General features: G+C 42.1%; 1 protein-coding gene across 1 annotated transcript in view; it reads left to right on the forward strand.

The window, feature by feature from the left end:
- Nucleotides 1-3,780: 3,780 nt before the first annotated feature.
- Nucleotides 3,781-17,342, forward strand: part of ASAH2 (N-acylsphingosine amidohydrolase 2) — a 44,362-nt gene continuing 30,800 nt past the window's right edge. Inside the window, exons 1-5 of the mRNA XM_048506217.1 lie at nucleotides 3,781-3,901; nucleotides 9,343-9,404; nucleotides 12,045-12,197; nucleotides 13,309-13,485; nucleotides 15,304-15,431. Of these exons, the coding sequence (XP_048362174.1) occupies nucleotides 3,781-3,901; nucleotides 9,343-9,404; nucleotides 12,045-12,197; nucleotides 13,309-13,485; nucleotides 15,304-15,431 (641 nt within the window). The remainder of the gene's footprint in view (nucleotides 3,902-9,342; nucleotides 9,405-12,044; nucleotides 12,198-13,308; nucleotides 13,486-15,303; nucleotides 15,432-17,342) is intronic.

Here is a 17,342-nt window from a genome sequence, read left to right on the forward strand (position 1 = left end):
ATAAACCTTATCTAAATTGTCTCTTTCTATTGCTGACTAGGTGATATACCATTTGAATCCTGATGTTTTATACCAAAAATGTATTTCATTCATCCTAGTTATCTGGTGAACTGGATTTGTCTCCCTGCATACATAAAGCCTGCTGGGTGACCTTGGGCTAGTCACTGTTCTCTCAGAACTCTCTCAGCTCCACCTCCCTCACAAAGATGTCTACTGTGCAGAAAAGAAGGGAAAGGAGTTTGTAAGCCACCTTGAGTCTCCTTACAGAAGAGAAAGGCAGGGTATAAATACATAGTTTCCTTCTAGTTTCAGGCTAGGTTGTTATCAATATGCTGATGACACTCAGCCATGTCTGTTGATTCATGTATGATTATACATTTGGCTCAGTTCCTTCCCACAGACACTGTGTTATCTCAGTTTGCCACTTTAAATTGTATGGTCTCACAGCTTTAAAACACAAGAAGCTGTTTGTAAGCACCTTTTCAAGTGCAGTTGAAATTTTTTGTATTGTTCATCTGTTCATTTGATTTAGTGCTGTATGTGCTTAAGACAGTGTATCTCCAAAAAGTTTGAAGTTCATAGGCTCATAATACATTTAAGTTTCATAAGGTTAGTGAACCAATTAATGATTTCATGAATAAACTGATTTTCTGTATACAATGAAAAACAAGACACGGGTTTTGATTTAAGCCCCTCATTGCACTAATGTAGAAAAAAAATATATGAGTGTGTTTATGTTCTTTACATTGTTACATCAGTTGCCCCGGGCTATATTGTCAGTTGTTCGGAGGCTATGATGAAATAGCTGAGACAGAATCAGCTGAAGCCATATCCATTAAAGATGGAGGTCCTGTGGTTGGGTCAGGGGGACCTGGGATGGGGATGCCAGATTCCCAACATGCAGTTAACACCAACATCATTTGTCAAGAATTTGAGAGTGACCTTGGATGCCTTATTATTAATAGAGGCTCAGGTCACAAATGTGACCAGGATGGTGTTTTTCCAACTTCACCAGATCTACTGCTCTCCTATTTATCTTGCCCAGACCTTGCCAATATGATCCATGCAATGGTCACTTCTAGGTTATATTACTCTTACAAGCTCTATAAGGGTACCCTTGAGACTGCTGCAGAAACTCCAGCTGATTCAGGATGCAGATTCTTATGGGGACCCTGTGAAGAGTACATATACAACCAATGTTCCATTAGCAGCATTGGCTCCAGGTGGAATACCAAATCAGGCTCTAGGTTTTAGTTTTGTCCTTTATAGGTCTGAACGGTCTGGGGTGTTTGTGTCTGCCAGACTGCCTCTCTCTGGCAGTCCTTGGCTAGATCAAGAGGCTTTTAGGTTATAACCCGAATATGGTGGAAAGCTCTATCAAGTGAGACCCTGGCTCTGAGGGACCTGATGCAATTCCGTAGCACCTGTAAAACAGCGATGTTCCACCAGGCTTATGGTTCAGGACCACAATGGATTTCTTTCAGCTGAACTCCCTCCTCTCCTTTCCTTCCCCGTTTTTTATTATTGAATTTGTTAGTTAACATTCTTATTGGTGATTTTGTTGTTCCTTCTTTTTTCTCTGACTGAATCTGACTTTTTTTTCTCTGACTTTTTTCTCTCCCACTTTTGGAATTGCTAGGGTGCCATTGAGTTTTATGTCTAAATTTTTAAATGAGGGTTTTAATTGTTATATGCACTTCTAATAAGCCCAACTTCAAAGGAAGGATGGGGTATTAATTCTATGTGAAAGCACATGGCACCTGGACCTTTGCCCCATGAAGATGCAAATCATGTCCACTTCTACTCTCAGCTGCTAGGAAAAAGAAGGGCAACTCTTTCCTTTTATCTGTTAAACAAAAGAAGAGGCAGGAGGGTAGATGTCAATTGTTAAACAAAATTAGAAGGCACAGCAGGCCAGGTGAGCTAACTGCTCTTCCTACCCACTGGTAGTGCTCTTGGCTTTGCTGCACCCCTGGATGACCAAGCAGCTGTGGAGGCTTAGATTGGTTTTTACCTTGTTTGGATTGTGTGTCAGCTGGGCTCTTTCCTAAACAGAAGGAACCTAGTCAAAACTGCACATGCTTTCTTGCTATTCATACAATAATTGCAGCCAAAGCCTCTCAAGGCAATCAAGAAGGTAATAAAAATACAGTTTTTAAAATGTAATTACAAAACATTAAAGGAGCCCGGTCTGTCAAGGCTGGCCCCATAACCCATTCAAATCCTATTCTGATGATATCGTCAGAAACCCTCCTCTGAGTGCCCCTCAATCTGTCATGAGAAAGAAGGTTTTTTTCTGCCAAGGAACGTTTGCTTCCCCCGCCCCTGCCCCACATTGACATTTCAAGGACTTTTTGATTGGTGGATTTGTGGACTGTTTTCTAGCTAGAGAATGTTTCTTTCAATGAGGGACTGTGTTTTTAATCTTTTTTATGGGTTCAATTATATTCAATGTTTTAATTTTTGTTTTAAAAATGAGAGGTAAGGACTCATTTCTGAATTGAGGACAGAATGTATTTAAATGAATGTGGCAGTGAGATTAATGTGATTTGACATGTGTTTCTTATGATTTGTTGCTTGACAGATTCAATAATAAAACAAGTGCAATAATCTCTCAGTGCTCCCATGTTATATGAAGAACTGTATGTTTCTTTCAGATCTTGGGAAGTGTATAGGTGTTCATGTACAGAAAAGGAAGCAAAATACAATATCTGGACATTCAGGTTTTTTCCCCCCATTTTTGCACTTCTACATCTTTGACTTCAGTCACCTATTTATAAGGTAAATTTCTTGTCGCTCCGCCCCCTTTAGTTAGAGGCCCTAGATATTACTACACTGGTTCTCTCTTTTTTTTAAAAAAATTAAACTATTTACATGTATCTCAAATAGTTTGCTGCAAGGTTCCAACACTGCCTTGGAATAAGTCATCTTATTTTAAAAGCAAAATATCTTCCCAGAAACGACAAATGTATCAAAAATGCACGTGCTTGTTTGGACAGCATTTGAGGTTCTGTTTGAGTGTCTGTATCACCTAGACAAGTAATGCCAGAAGTCATAAAAATAAAACCTGTGCTGGAGAAACCTGAATGTGGCTTACAACAAAATCTACAACCCTCCTCTTAGAAGATTTTTTAAATCTCCATATTTGAATACATTGGATGTGTTCTACTTCTCTTTGAAATGTCTTTGATAACAGATTAGAGAGGGTTTTTTAAAAAAAATATGACAGTAACCTATGTAAACTCAGCTGTAATGTTCCCAAAGTTACAACAAATTATAATTTCATCCTGGGCAAACCATCTCTGAATGACTCTTGCCTTGAAAACCCCTTCAGGGGTTGCCATAAGCCAGATGTGATTTGAAAGCAAATAGAAGTAAATAAATAAAATAATAAATCTGTTGCACTTGAAGATCTACAGATGTAAGTAAGACTTACTTGCATAAATCCTAAATGCATAAAGTGTATTTAGGATCAGAATGTGGCCTGTTTTACAGAGGCTTAAGATATGATACCTGTGCAAGGGCTTATGTTAGTGGTTAAGAGTGATGAGCTCTAATCTGGAGAACTGGATTTGATTCCCCACTCCTCCACATGAAACCTGCAGGGTGACTTTGGCTAGTCACAGTTCTCTCAGAACTCTCTCAGTCCCACCTACCTCACAAAGTGTCTGTAATGGCTGGGGAAGGGAAGGGAAGGCAATTATATATATACTCCTTAAAGGTAAAGAAAAGCGGGTATTAAAAACAACTCTTCTTCTTTTTATAGTTATTGTTCCCAAAATGAGTCAACCAAGAAAATGGCCTACCTCTCGCCTAGTAGTTCTACTCACTGTCACCTTGATATTGGGGATAGCAGCTTCAGCAGTACTATTAATTTTCGTTTTTATCCCTGGTGAAAATGGTAAGTTTTCAGATTCAGAATGTTTTATTGCAGTATCAGACCATTTAAAAGAACACTCCGTGTAACCTAAAATCTTACTTACAGACCATACATATAAATAATATAGACTCATACATTAAAATAAATGGTAAGAATTATTTAAAACCATTTTTGCATTGTAGGAATGCCTTATCAAGATAAACTAAAAATGAGCCTGAAGTTTTCCTGATTATCCTTCATATTTGATATCTGGTGAGCTTTATACACTAAGGTGCAAAACTTCACAGCTTGTCTAATAAACAGAGGATTTTTGTCGGAGAAAAGATTTTTAATTGTGATTTTTCCCCCAAGAGTCGTGAGGTTTTACCCAGCAAGAACCTGATAAACTTCAACCAAGAAAACCCAATAAACTTTGACTGTAAAGAGGACATATAAAAATACATGTTCAAGGGTTTCTATCTAACCAGACTTATATGGATAGACTCTCTCTACCAAAGGAATCTTTTAAAAATTTCCCTGTACTACTGATGAGGGCAAAGCAAGACACTTGGCTAGCATATAAGCCCTCCTGTGGCTGTTTTCTTCCAGAGCAAAAAGGTAGGCAGTTGGTACAAGTACTTACCTACTACTGGACAATGACATACAAGCAGGAGAGCTGAAGAGGTCTGATTGGCACTCAATGGCCGATTCAGCTCAGGGCAAATATAATAGGTGTAGTACACTATATAAACCACTTTGGGGGGAACTTTGCACAAATCTGTCCCCAAATCCGTCCCCAAATCCAGTCTGCCCCGTTTTATTTCACTCAACCTGGGATTTTTGAAAATCGCTAAACCAGCAGTCCTTTTGAAAAATCCCAGGTTAGAGCCACTCGCATTTGAATGGCTAGGCAAGAGGTGCTTTATTTTCTTCCCTTCCATTGTGCCATCCACTCTCAGGGAGAATATGCCCGCCATTGCCCTGCTGTTGCAGGGAGGCCCCCTTTTCTTTTTTCTTTGAATTTTGCAGGATGCACCTGTGTAGCTACCAGTGGTGTGGGGGTGGGGGTGGAAATGGCACCTGGGCAAAATGGTGCTGGGCCCTGCCCCTCCCGTGGCGCCCCATGCCCCCTCCACCCCCCCCATACCTGAGTTTAGCTGACTGAAAAAAGTAGCCTGGTGAGAACTACATTTCCCAGGAGACCTTGCAAGCCCCAACTTCTGCAGAGGCCTCGCAGGGGGGCTCACAAGGTCTCCTGGGAAGTGTATGTCCCACCACCCTACTTTTTCAGCTGAACTCAGGTAATTGGGGGCGCAGGGGGTGAGGAGCAGGGTGCCATGGGGGATGCCATGGGGGAGCAAGCCCAGCCACTTCTGGGAAGGAGGAGGGGCATGGCTGGGCCTTGGCGCAATGTGTGCACACCGCCCGGGCAGGTCATGGCCCGGGCGGTGCTCGCATGTTGCACCGAGGCCCAATCATGCCCCTCCTTCTTCCCAGAAATGTGGGCGGGGCAATCTTTCCACCCCCCGTGTGACTCCTACAGGGGCACCCAGGGTTTTTGTCCCTGGATGTCCCCATGGCAGCTACGCCTTTGGTAGCTATGCAGGTGCAGCCCGTCATATTGTGGGACAATTTGCATGGCTATGGGGAGTTCATTTCTGTGTAGCTACACATGTGTTGCAGGAATATATATATATTTTTAAAGAGAAGCGTGCCCATGCAAAGGAGCGAAAGCAATCCGGATTGTTTTCATGGACTCCAATTGGTGCCTGCATGGCACACAAGTGTTTGGGGAAAAGGAAAATGGGTTCCTTTACAATGACTGCAGCCCATTATACATTTGCTGTGTGGAATCAACCATCATCTTCTAACCTTTGTCTGAAAATGTGCTTGGCTTGTCTCTTCCTAGCTCAAGCAATGCTTGGGGTGAGAAGCTAAGTCTCTCTATTTTTCCTCTAATGGCCTTTAGCCAATTTGTTTGAAAGCTGTTAAATTGGATTGAGGGTAGCAAACTTTGGGAGTTAAAAGTTTGCCATAAATAAAGGAATGATAGGCAAATCATAACTTCTTCTTTCAACATTCCAGTCTCAAGGCTTATCAGTGCATTGGAGACATCTTGGGATTTGGAGGACTGCTGTAAGGAACTTAGGTTGAACTGGTTCTAGTGGTGCAAAACAGGAACCTGGTGGTCCACGATGTGTTCCATATAACATTTGAGCCTGCGATTTGCCACAAATAACTTTTAGGGTATCTGGGACATATTGAATCCTGATCTTTCCCCCAAGCAAGCAGCATGGTTGCTATGGGCAACTTTGGAACTTGAGGCATGGAGAATCATTCCCAGGTACCAGCAATTACTAACCGGTTTCCAACCTTTGACCATTTGTGCTCCAACCCCTGAATTTTGGTCATTTTCCAAATGCCATCACCTTAGTTTTGTGATAATTAATCATTAATTTGTTTTCTCACAATAAATGGCAAATCTTGTAAGAGCTCTCCTTAAACCAGCAGTTCTGGACCATAGAATGGCATTGCCAGCATAAAGGAAGACAGAGAATGACTCTGAGCCAGTTTGGGCAAATATAAATCAGTGGCATTTAGGCAATTTACAATACCTTCTAGAGTCATACCCAGAGGTGGGATCCAGCAGGTTCTCACAGGTTCCCAAGAGTAGGTTACTAATTATTTGTGTGTGCCGAGAGGGGGTTACTAATTAGTGATTTTGCCATGTGATTTTTGCCTTAGTTACGCCCCCTCCTCTCAGCAATAGAGCGCAGAACTTGAAGCAGTTTAGCAGGAGGTGCACTGGCGTGCGTGGCAGCCTGCGCCTGTATGCATTCGTTTCCCGCCCAAGGACCAGTGCAGTGATTGCGTCCTTGCCACAATCCCGCCCAGGAATGCCCCACCCCCATAATGACCTGCCACGCCCCTATCGTGCCCAGCCCAGCCCCATTGGTGCTACGCCACAGTTTGAATCCCATCACCATGGGAACCTGTTACTAAAATTTTTGGATCCCACCACTGGTCATACCTCTGACGATGCCAATGATAGATGCAGGCAGGAGTAAGAACTACAGGACATGGTCACACAACTAAGAAAACCCACATTATCCAACTTACAATACAATTATGTAATAAATGAAGAGCATGGGAGCTAGACAGCATCTCTGCAGGATAACTCCTTTGAAGGTGTTAATTTTGCCAAACTGGTGCTCCATCTTTGTACACCTTACTGTCAGTGATGTCTGGTCATGCAGTTTGTGAATAAGAAAAAAGAGCTTCCTGTCAATAGATTGAGATTGAAAAAGGCAGTGTATAAGGAAGATGGCCTTTTGAGCCATACTTTTCAATAAGATGTTGGAGGATAAGGCAGTGGTCCACTGTGGATCTGCCCTTCCTGATGCCTGATTGTTCCTGCGGTATTTGATCCTCCTGATCAAGCCAGTTGACACATTTATGAAGTAAGTGCCAAATATATAGTTTACTGGTGATATTCAGAAGGCTGATAGGCACATAATTAGATGGATTCTCTCTGCTTCCTATTATGAAGAATGGAACTACAACAGCCCCTGTTCTTGAGGATATGATCTATTTCATCGGTATAATCACAGACAATAAAAAGGGAGCCACCAGTCAATATTTCTTTTCAAGGATTCAGGGGGGTGCCATCAGAGCCAAGGACTTTGCCCCTTTTAAGCTGGCTTATGTGTGATGTTATCTCTTTTAGGGAAACTGGGTGCCAGTGAAAATGGTAAGTTTTAAAATCTATATATAGACGTTTTTATTTTTAAATTTATACCCCGCCCTTCCCATAGGGACTCAGGGCGGCAGCAACATTTTAAAACTCTAGGGCGGGATATAAATTTAAGTAATAATTAATTAATTAATCAATAAAACAACACAATAAAATCATAATAAATATGTAAAAACAGTAACAATCATTACTAAAAACCTCAAACCCAGATGGCGACTTATGAAATTTAATATCCGCCCCCCCCCCCCCCGGAGGCCAGAAAAAGATGTTAACCCGGCTGACCTTCAAGGAAAGCCTGGTGGAATAACTATGATTTATAGGCCCTGTGGAAACTACTCAAGTCTCGCAGGGCCCTGATCTCAGTTGGGAGCATATTCCACTAGGTAGGGGCCAGGACCGAAAAGGCCCTGGCTATTGTCGAGGCCAGCCGGATTGTTTTTGGGCCAGGGATTTCCAGGAGGTTCCCCTCCAAGGAGCAGAGGGACCTACTAGGGTCCCTAAGGACCGTTTAGTCTCTACATGATTATGTCTAAAGGATTCTGTGGTAGTGGTAGTGGAGATAAACTGATAATTATTTGCTCAGGAACACTGAGAGAGAAGAAGCAGGGGCTTAGGAAATGAGGAGGCAGGAGCCTGAAATTAGAGTGTCCAGATCCAGGTGAAGAAGCTCCTGAAGGTTTGAGTGTGGAGCCTGGGGAGGACATGGACCTCCGTGGGATGTAATGCCATACAGCCCACACTCCAAAAGCAGCCATATTCTCTTTAGGAATGATCTCTGTAGTCTGGAGTTGAACTATAATTCCGGTGTACCCCCAGGCCCCACTTGGAGGCTGGCATTCCTACCGGAAATGGTAGCAGGTAAAGAAAAAGGAGAAAGACTCTAGGGAAGCAATTTTCAAGAGGTTGGTTGTAAGGGGTGAATGTGGGAGAAAACTGGACAGAACACAAATAAGGCTGGCAACTTCAGAGAAAAGGAAGTTTGAGGTTCACGGACTGAACTAAAAACCAGAAAATATTTTTACATTAATTTCCTTTATAAGATGCATAATGCCTGTTCAGTTGTTGTCACCTACCGATCTAGATTAGTCATTGTTGGGGGGATTATCACTGGGAATGACTGAGGGGGAAGTGCTGTCGTTCCTGTTTCTGAAATAAAGGCCTGACTGAAGCCTTATAACGTGATGTCATACACTCCACCCTCCAATGCTGCCATTTTCTCTAGGGCAACCGATCTCTGTCATCTGCAGATCAATTTTAATTCTGCCTCACCTGGAGGCTGGCACCATACAGATGATTGTAGGCTGCACCCATCTGCTCTCCCCTCAGGGTCTTAGTCAAGTGCTTATTCCCTCCATAATTGGGTCCTGCGTAAAGGTTTCAGACACCCATGATTTTTTTTCAAGGGCATGCTGCAGTATTGTTATTAAAAAGATGAGGGAGTGTCAACATATTATTCTGCATACATATGGCAAAAGAGTCTTTTGCATACAGGTTAGAGGCTGTCTCCCTTAGAGTGTTAGCACTTGCAAAGGAAAAGTATTAAGTTACACCTACTGACTAGATTTGGAATTTAACCAGATTCTAGTTGTAAAAAAGAAGATTCTAGTTTCACATTGAATATCTCATTTGATTTGAAAGGCTGCAAATTCTAGCTGTGTTCCTGTATCAGAAAAAGCTGTACAATTCTTGCATGTGTAGAATTATAGTTTGAGTCTCCTGTTTGCTCTAGAGCATTACTTGATTGGCGTTGGTCGAGCCGACTGCACTGGCCCTGTAGCTGAAGTACCATTTGTAAGTATGGAAATGTGAAATGTAATTTCATTGGAAACTGATTACAATCTAAGTCTTAGAAGGAAATCCAGTGGCCTTACTCAAGAACCAAGAAAGACAACTGCTTGTTTTGACAGATGAAAGGTTCTTATTAAAAATGTATGTCTACTGAAATTATTCCCTGACCTGGATGGCCCAGGTAGCCCAATCTTGTTCAATCTCTGAAGCTAATCAAGGTCACTCTGGTTAGAACTTAGATGGGAGACCATCATAGAAGCCCATGGTCACCAGGCGAAGGCAGGCAATGGCAAACCATCTTTGAGGCCTCTTCTGCACATGCAGAATAATGCACTTTCAATTCACTTTCAATGCACTTTGCAGCTGGGTTTTACTGTGTGAAGTAGCAAAATCCACTTGCAAACAATTGTGAAAGTGGATTGAAAGTGCATTATTCTGCATGTGCAGAAGGGGCCTCAACAACTCTTGCCTTGAGAATGGATCACTATAAGTTGGCTATGACTGATTACAATTTTCCCCAACTGTGGAGCTATCAGCCAGTTAAGAAATCTAAGTAAGTCATTTCTATAAGTTTAATTATTCCATTTTTGCACATAAGTAAAATTACAAAACTGAGAAAAATGCATATTTTCTTTATTTTTAGATGTTGTTATTGTCATTTTAAAGAAGACCTTTCTTCCTCTGTAAAAGAGAAACAGCATCTCCTTGAATAATGTGTGGTTATTGTAAATACCTAACTAAAATATTTTAAAACTTTGTTAATGCCATCTTTTTAAATGAGCAAAAAACTGTGACTGAAGAGTGTAATTCTGTTCTGAAATACACTCCGATTTCCCCCTTGCTCAGAAATACACTCCCAATGGCACTACCAAGCTACAGGTTTCTCTTCAGCTCATATAAATATTTCACACAACACCTTCCTTTTTCTCTTTGGCTCTCTACCAAACTCAGACAGATGTTTTCCCACATACAATCCACCACCTACCCTTAGCTGGTTGGGTGACACCCTGTCTTATCTCAGAAGGATTGTTGAACGAAAGATTTCAAAACCATCTCCAGATAATTTGGCTTCTTATTATGGAAACATTTACTGATATCAATGAGCATCATTTTGTCATAGATCCTAAATCTTGTTTGGGGAATGCAAGTGCCCCCCCTTGCCCCATCCATGTAGAAATAACTAGTAACTGAAGCTTACACTTGGGGAGGGAGCAGGAGATAAGTGGTCAGAGTCCATTCAGGGATATATAATATCAAAAGGCAATCTTGACTAGACAAAATTAACTTTAGTGAGTATCTAATGTTCCTAAAATGGCACCCACTCCATTCTATAGTATTCCCATAACTCTTCAAGGATTTGCCCATGGTGAAATTATAATTTGTTGCAACTTTTGGGAACATTAAAGTCGAGTTTTCACAGGTTACAGTCAGATTTTTTAAAAAAAACACTCTCTAATCTGTTGTAAAAGATATTTCAAAGAGCTTCTACATGCTGATGTGGATTAAGAACTAATAACACCTTCAAGTGGGATAATAAAAGGTCCAAAATTATTATTTACATTGATTAAGCAGAATCTGCAGTGCCCACAGGCCAAACCCCATTCCTAAGCTTGCCAGGTACCCACTAAAGGTAGAAAACTCCCAGCTGTTTTGGCCACTGCCTGCTACTGCTTGTCTCATTGGTGGGAGGAAACAGGGTCATCCACTGCATGATTATATCCCTTCCTGCACAACCTGGAGCACTGGCATCACTCATTGTTTTCCATAGAGTTTTGACGCAAGTGTACTTTACCCACATTGCTACTGCTATCAGGTAATACTAGACATCACTGAAACCAGTGGTTTTTACCATTTTTAGAACAGAGCAGGCGAAACACGCTCTCACCCTGCTTAGCACCAGTCCTACTTGGACCTCAAATTGGTGACCAACTTCCATCCATTCTGAAATAAAGGCACAGCCTGGCAGCCGGTGGAAGACTTGTGGATTGTGGATAGGGAAGGCAGCCTGTGGCAATGGCATGACAATACTTCTGAGAAAAAGCAGGAGTGATGTAGCACCTCTGTAGGAATCACTGGACAATAAAACCAGAGAGTTTCTGTTGATTCCTAGATAGGATTTGATTCCTCGATAGGAGCGGGTTTTCCCCATAAGTGACATAATCTCATCAGCCTGAAAGCCATTTTTTAAAAAAGAAGAATCCAGCTGCCAGTCCAAGTGGTGGCTGGAAATGAGCACCAGTTGCAGGGGATCCCCTGCCCACACCAGGGGGATAGCAGTGGAGTGGGATGGGTACCAGCCTGTGTGTAGCCTTCCACCCCGGATACCCTGATGACACACATAAAGGCAGCAGCATCAGGTTTGCCTGTTGGCAGCTGCAGCAAACTCTACCCCTTTCCCACCTACCTCTACAAGGGTTGGGGTGCTGGGACAGCCTTAGCAATGTTAATTAGGTTGGAAGGGTTTACATAATGATTATTGGTGAAAGAACAGGGGTGTTATTACAAAAAATATTATGAAAGAAGAGATAAAACAAGCAATAAATACGCTGAAGCACAAAACACCTGGCTCAAGTGAAAACTTTTTAATATATTCATTTAGAGCCACCATGTTGACGGTTAATTAAATATTGTGTTCCCGTGTAGATGGGCTACGGCAGTCTAGATCAAACAGGTGCTGGTATGATCACACGACAGCAATGCAGGACATTCATCGTGGCAGAGCCTCAGAATCACACCAAAAGAGTGGTGTTTGTTACTGCTGAGATAGGGATGATATCTCAGAGGCTTAGGCTAGAGGTAAGTGAACAAGTTGCTTTATAAGGATTTTATGCTTTCCCCCCATTATCATTGAATCCAACAGCTGCTGTTCTCTGTATATGGAGCGTGCCAACATATAGAAATATCTCAGAAGTGATTGTGGCTAAAAACCTAACCAAAATTTGAATATTTCGTTTTGTATGTAAAAGTGAGAGAAATAGAGGCCCCTTCCGCACAGGCAAAATAATGCATTTTCAAACCACTTTCACAACTGTTTGCAAGTGGATTTTGCTATTCCGCACAGCTTCAAAGAGCTGCACTGAAAGCAGTTTGAAAGTGCATTATTCTGCATGTGCGGAATGAGCCAGAGAGAGAGAAGGATCATGCATCTTATATTTACCAGTACTATAAAATACAAAATTTGGGCAAGTGTACTATGAAGTTGCCCTCACCTGGATGTACCAGACTAGCTTGATCTTATCAATCCTGAAAAGATAAGCAGCCCTGGTTAGTAGGTGAATGGGAGATCATCAAGGAGGTCCAGGGTTGCTATACTGAGGCAGGCAATGGCAAACCCCCTCTGTTTGCCTCTTGGCAAAAAAAAACCCCTAGGGGGTCACCACTTCACTATGAAGTGATGGGGAAGGGTGGAAAGAAAAGATGGTTCAAAATGATGAACTTGAGGCTAAACTGGGTGAGGTAAGTTATCCATAAATGTGTTTCTTCCAGGCTTCTTTCTAGTATAACTAGTTGTCCTTCAGGGAAAACATATTGACATGAAATTGTTTCTGTAGCTCAAAATATTAAGTTTACAGATCATTCCAGTTCCTGCTTTCTTTGCACAAGACATATTTTCATCTTAACCAGAAGCTACATTTTATTACATTTTATTATCAGGGATCAACTGGAAGGGGTGTCCCAGTTTCCACTGTATTGTTTTGTGGGCTGTTTAATATATTAGGCACACATTTTCAAGGCATTGTGCAGGGTAAATCCTGCCCCCATAAAACAGACATCTGATACAGCAAGAGTTTTATCTATAAGGGCACCTTCCACAAAGCATTTGTTAATCATTAAGGTGTCACAGAGATATTGATTTGTTTCATAGCACTCCAGTTCTGCTTACTGAACAGGTTCTTTTTTTCCTCAGGTGATAAAGCAACTGAATCAAAAATATGGAGATCTGTATAGATATGACAACGTTGTATTGAGTGGAACTCATACTCATTCAGGCCCTGGAGGATATTTTCAATACACACTCTTTATGGTAGCTGGTAGGGGGTTTATCAAGCCATCCTTTAATGCCATTGTCAAAGGGATTATAGAGGTAAGAAAAAGCCCATCCTATTACTGTAACAGCCTTATTTAAATTTCCTGTAGTTTGCAGGTGGTGAAAAATCTGTGATATCCTGAAAAAATATTGATATGCTTTGTTAAGCACCCCTGGGAGTGCTTCAGTAATTGCAAATCCCATTGAACTCAGTGGATTTCACTTCATGCAAATAATGCATATGATTGGCCTAGATTCAAACAAAGGAAAAATTTATAGGCATCAATTAGGTGTGCATTCAGATTCGCATCTGAGATAGGATGAACGCACCTGTATTATTTTAAATAGGGAATGTATTCTCATATGCAGTCAAATTAGTGATGATTCAAAATCTTTGAATTCCTCACCTCAGAGTTTGGATTTCCAAATTACATGGTGCTATTTCCAAACCAATGGTGCTATTTCCAAACCAGTTACAAATACTCTATTGTTTTGAATTTCGTTTCCAAATTTCATAGCAAGTACTGTTCAAAATTCGGTGGTTTTCATCAATTTGAATCTCTCCTCCTCTTCCCAAGCATGAAAATAACACACCAAAAAAAAGGCAATCTCACCTTAGCTTATTGTAGCTTAGCTATATCAAGTTTCTTTTTGCATTCTGTTTTTCTTCATTGTACAGTGGATGTACATTTAAAAAAAAGTCTTGACATAGCCATAGATATGATTATATCAAAAGCTTTATGCAGTGTTTGTTAAATCAGTATGTCTGTGTACACTTTAGTGGCAAGTGGGGAGAAAGATGCAAACAAACTGGAAAGAGATGAAAGTTGTGACAAACACTCTAAATCCAGAATGAAATGTAGAAATTTTCCTACTGAAACTGAAACACCAACAGAAATAGCCAAGGCAAACTCATTAAACACTAAAGAAACAAAAAGGGGGGTATTCATGTGTTTGCAATTTAAATGTACCTGCCTATCCATTTTCTCATGTTCTCATGTAATTGGTCCCACACTTTTCCTTGGGGCTTTCCCCACTCACCGTATGTTGTGGGCTAATCTCGCCAAATGATCCGGGGTTCCTCAGTGCTCCTCACTGCACAAGCAGCCACAGCGCATCCACCCCGAATCTGGTGCTCTCCCACCCCCTCAGCGTGCATCATTTTTGTTGCTAGATGGAGAGCACCTTTTTGAAAAACTGTGTGCGGAGCGGTGGGGAACTCCTGGGGTGACTCCGGGTTTGAGGTTCCCGCCCCTGCAAGTGACGTGGAGCCTTTTCCCCAATCGGGAAGCAGTGGGCTGTTTCCGTGAAGGAGAAATCCATGTCATTTCATTGAGACATGCAGACAGAAGCAGCAATCATTTACAGGCGAGTGGAGGGGGCAGACTGACTCGTGTGTAGGCAGGATACAAGCTGGCGAGCGGGCTGAACTCACCAAGTGGCAGCAGAGGGGCTTGGAGAGAATTAGGCATGTGATAAAAAAGCAAGAGGAGCAAGGAGGAGAAGGAACGAGGAGAGGGCTCCGAGAATGACATTGATTTGTGGAGACATGGCTACAGTCTGCGCATGCTCGTGCAGAAGTGGATCCTACAGGGGAAAAGTAAAAAAAGTCCCGCCCATCAGCAGCAGCAGCCAATCAGGATGACCCCTGAGCTGAACGCGCGCATAGTATGGGGAATCCTGGTGGCTGCTGGCTGATGATCGTCTGCGGGGTAGAAGCTGCAGTGGGGGACATGAACCCACACTCAAAAGGTCCCGGTTTTTCCCACAGAGGTTTGACTCTACTCCCATTTTTTAAGTGGGGAAAGGCCCCTTGTTTGTTTGTTCCTGAACTCTGTCTGTTTTGCTGATCTCATTTGTATTTCTGATTTTCAGAGTATTGGTATAGCTCATGAAAACATGAAGGAAGGGCACATTTTTATCAATAAAGGTGTGCTGAAGAATAACCAAATCAACAGAAGCCCCTTTTCTTATCTTGAAAATCCAAAATCTGAAAGAGACAGGTAAAGATGGGGACGAAGGGCAAAGTTACAGTTCAACTGAGACAGTGGGGTTGAGATGTGCCAGTAAAAAGTGTGAAAAACAGGTGAATCAAAAAATAAAAAGCAGACTGCCATGGACAGAGCTTTCACCTCATCTCATCTATAATACATTGCATGAATTTCTGAATGCAAACTAAATTGTTTATCCTGTATACTTTGGGAAATCCTTATATTATACTTGATGCGGTCCTTATGGAAGCAGGGCCAGTCCCAAAATGGCTGCAGTGCAGTGGGGTGGGACCAGAGGTGGGATCCAACCAGTTCTCACCACTTCTCTAGAAGTGGTTACTAATTTTTTCTGAGTGCCGAGAAGGGGTTACTAAAGCAACCTCCCTGCCCAATAGGGACTGGAGGTGCGTGTGTATGGCGGCGCCACTGTTTGAATCCCACCACCATCGGAACCTGTTATTAAAATTTTTGGATCCCACCACTGGGTGGGACCCATCACAAAATAGTGGAAAATCCCATATCAAGCATTGTCCTATGACAGCAGCAGGACCTTCTGAATGAGAGCTGCCAGCTTTGGGAATGAAGGCAGCTTTGGGAATGAAAGCTGACTCTGCTTTCACATTGCTCACACTCCATAGCCTAGCCCTAAGTAATTTTCTGTTCGCCTTGCCATTTAATTCTCTTAGCCCTATTGCATTGTTTGTTGTCTACCTTATACCCTATTTTCATATTGTTTCTCACATTGTTATTCAGTTTTGTACTCCTGGTCCTATTGTATTAGTCATCCAATATTCTGTGCATTCTGTACCATATGATTACTTCTTCCTCTCTACTCTGTGATCCTCCTTGAGTGAAAAAGGAGGGCTATAAATATACTAAATAAATAAAATAGTAATAATCAAACCTAACCAAAGATAGAGAATAAATAAGATGCCTTAAGCATTGTCATTTGGAATCATCGTATGGACAGAATAATACACTTGTACCCCATTATACGTCAGTGTTGCTTTAAAAAAAACAAATAAGAAATAAGAATAATTTGTCTAGAGACCCTGTATGTAAAGCTAGTATGGTATAGTGGTTAAAAGTGGTGAACTCTAATCTGGAGAACCAGGTTCAATTCCCCACTTCTCCACATGAAATCCGCTGGCTGACCTGGGGCCAGTCACAGTTCTCTGAGAACTCTCTCAGCCACATGGAGGCAGGCAATGGCAAACCACCTCTGAACATCTCTTGCCTTGAAAACCCTTCAGAGTCACCATAAGTTGGCAGTGATCTGACAGCACTTTCCACCACCAGCCTTGTCTGTGTATACCATATCCTCTGTCTTTGACACATGTGTGCATATAAAATTGCGATCCTGTCATTCATAAGGAAGACCATCCTTCAGTATTGATTGTCATGTCAAGTATCAACTTTGTAATTTCAGAGAGGAATTCATCAGGGCGACCAAGGCTGTTTCTATTCTTAAACCCCACCTGAAACCAGATTGAAATGGATTTAGATAGTCAGCTTCCTCCAGTTGAGTAGCCACCACTGGCAACTGGACAGTAATTGTCCAGAACTGTAGGATCCAGGGAGTGCCTCCTCAGAAGGGGGCAAACCACTGTCTCTTTAAGAGCCAGCGGCAACACCCACTCCCTCAAGGAAGCATTGACAACCCCCTGGATCCATTCAGCCAGTCCCCCTCAGCTTGATCTAATCAGCCAAAATGGGCACAGGTCCAGGAGGCAAGTGGTAGGCCGCATCCCTGCAAGCAACCTGTCCACATCCTCAGACAGCAACAACTGAAACTGATCCATCACAACATGACCAGACGGCCCTCTGAACACCCTCACTGAGAACTGCTCAGTGGTGGCATCCAATCCCCTGCGGATCTGAGCATCTTTATCCTGAAAGTGTCCAGCAAAAGTATCACAATGG

The sequence above is a fragment of the Sphaerodactylus townsendi genome, linkage group LG08, assembly GCF_021028975.2.
Source record: "Sphaerodactylus townsendi isolate TG3544 linkage group LG08, MPM_Stown_v2.3, whole genome shotgun sequence".
Classification (NCBI taxonomy): Eukaryota; Metazoa; Chordata; class Lepidosauria; order Squamata; family Sphaerodactylidae; genus Sphaerodactylus; species Sphaerodactylus townsendi.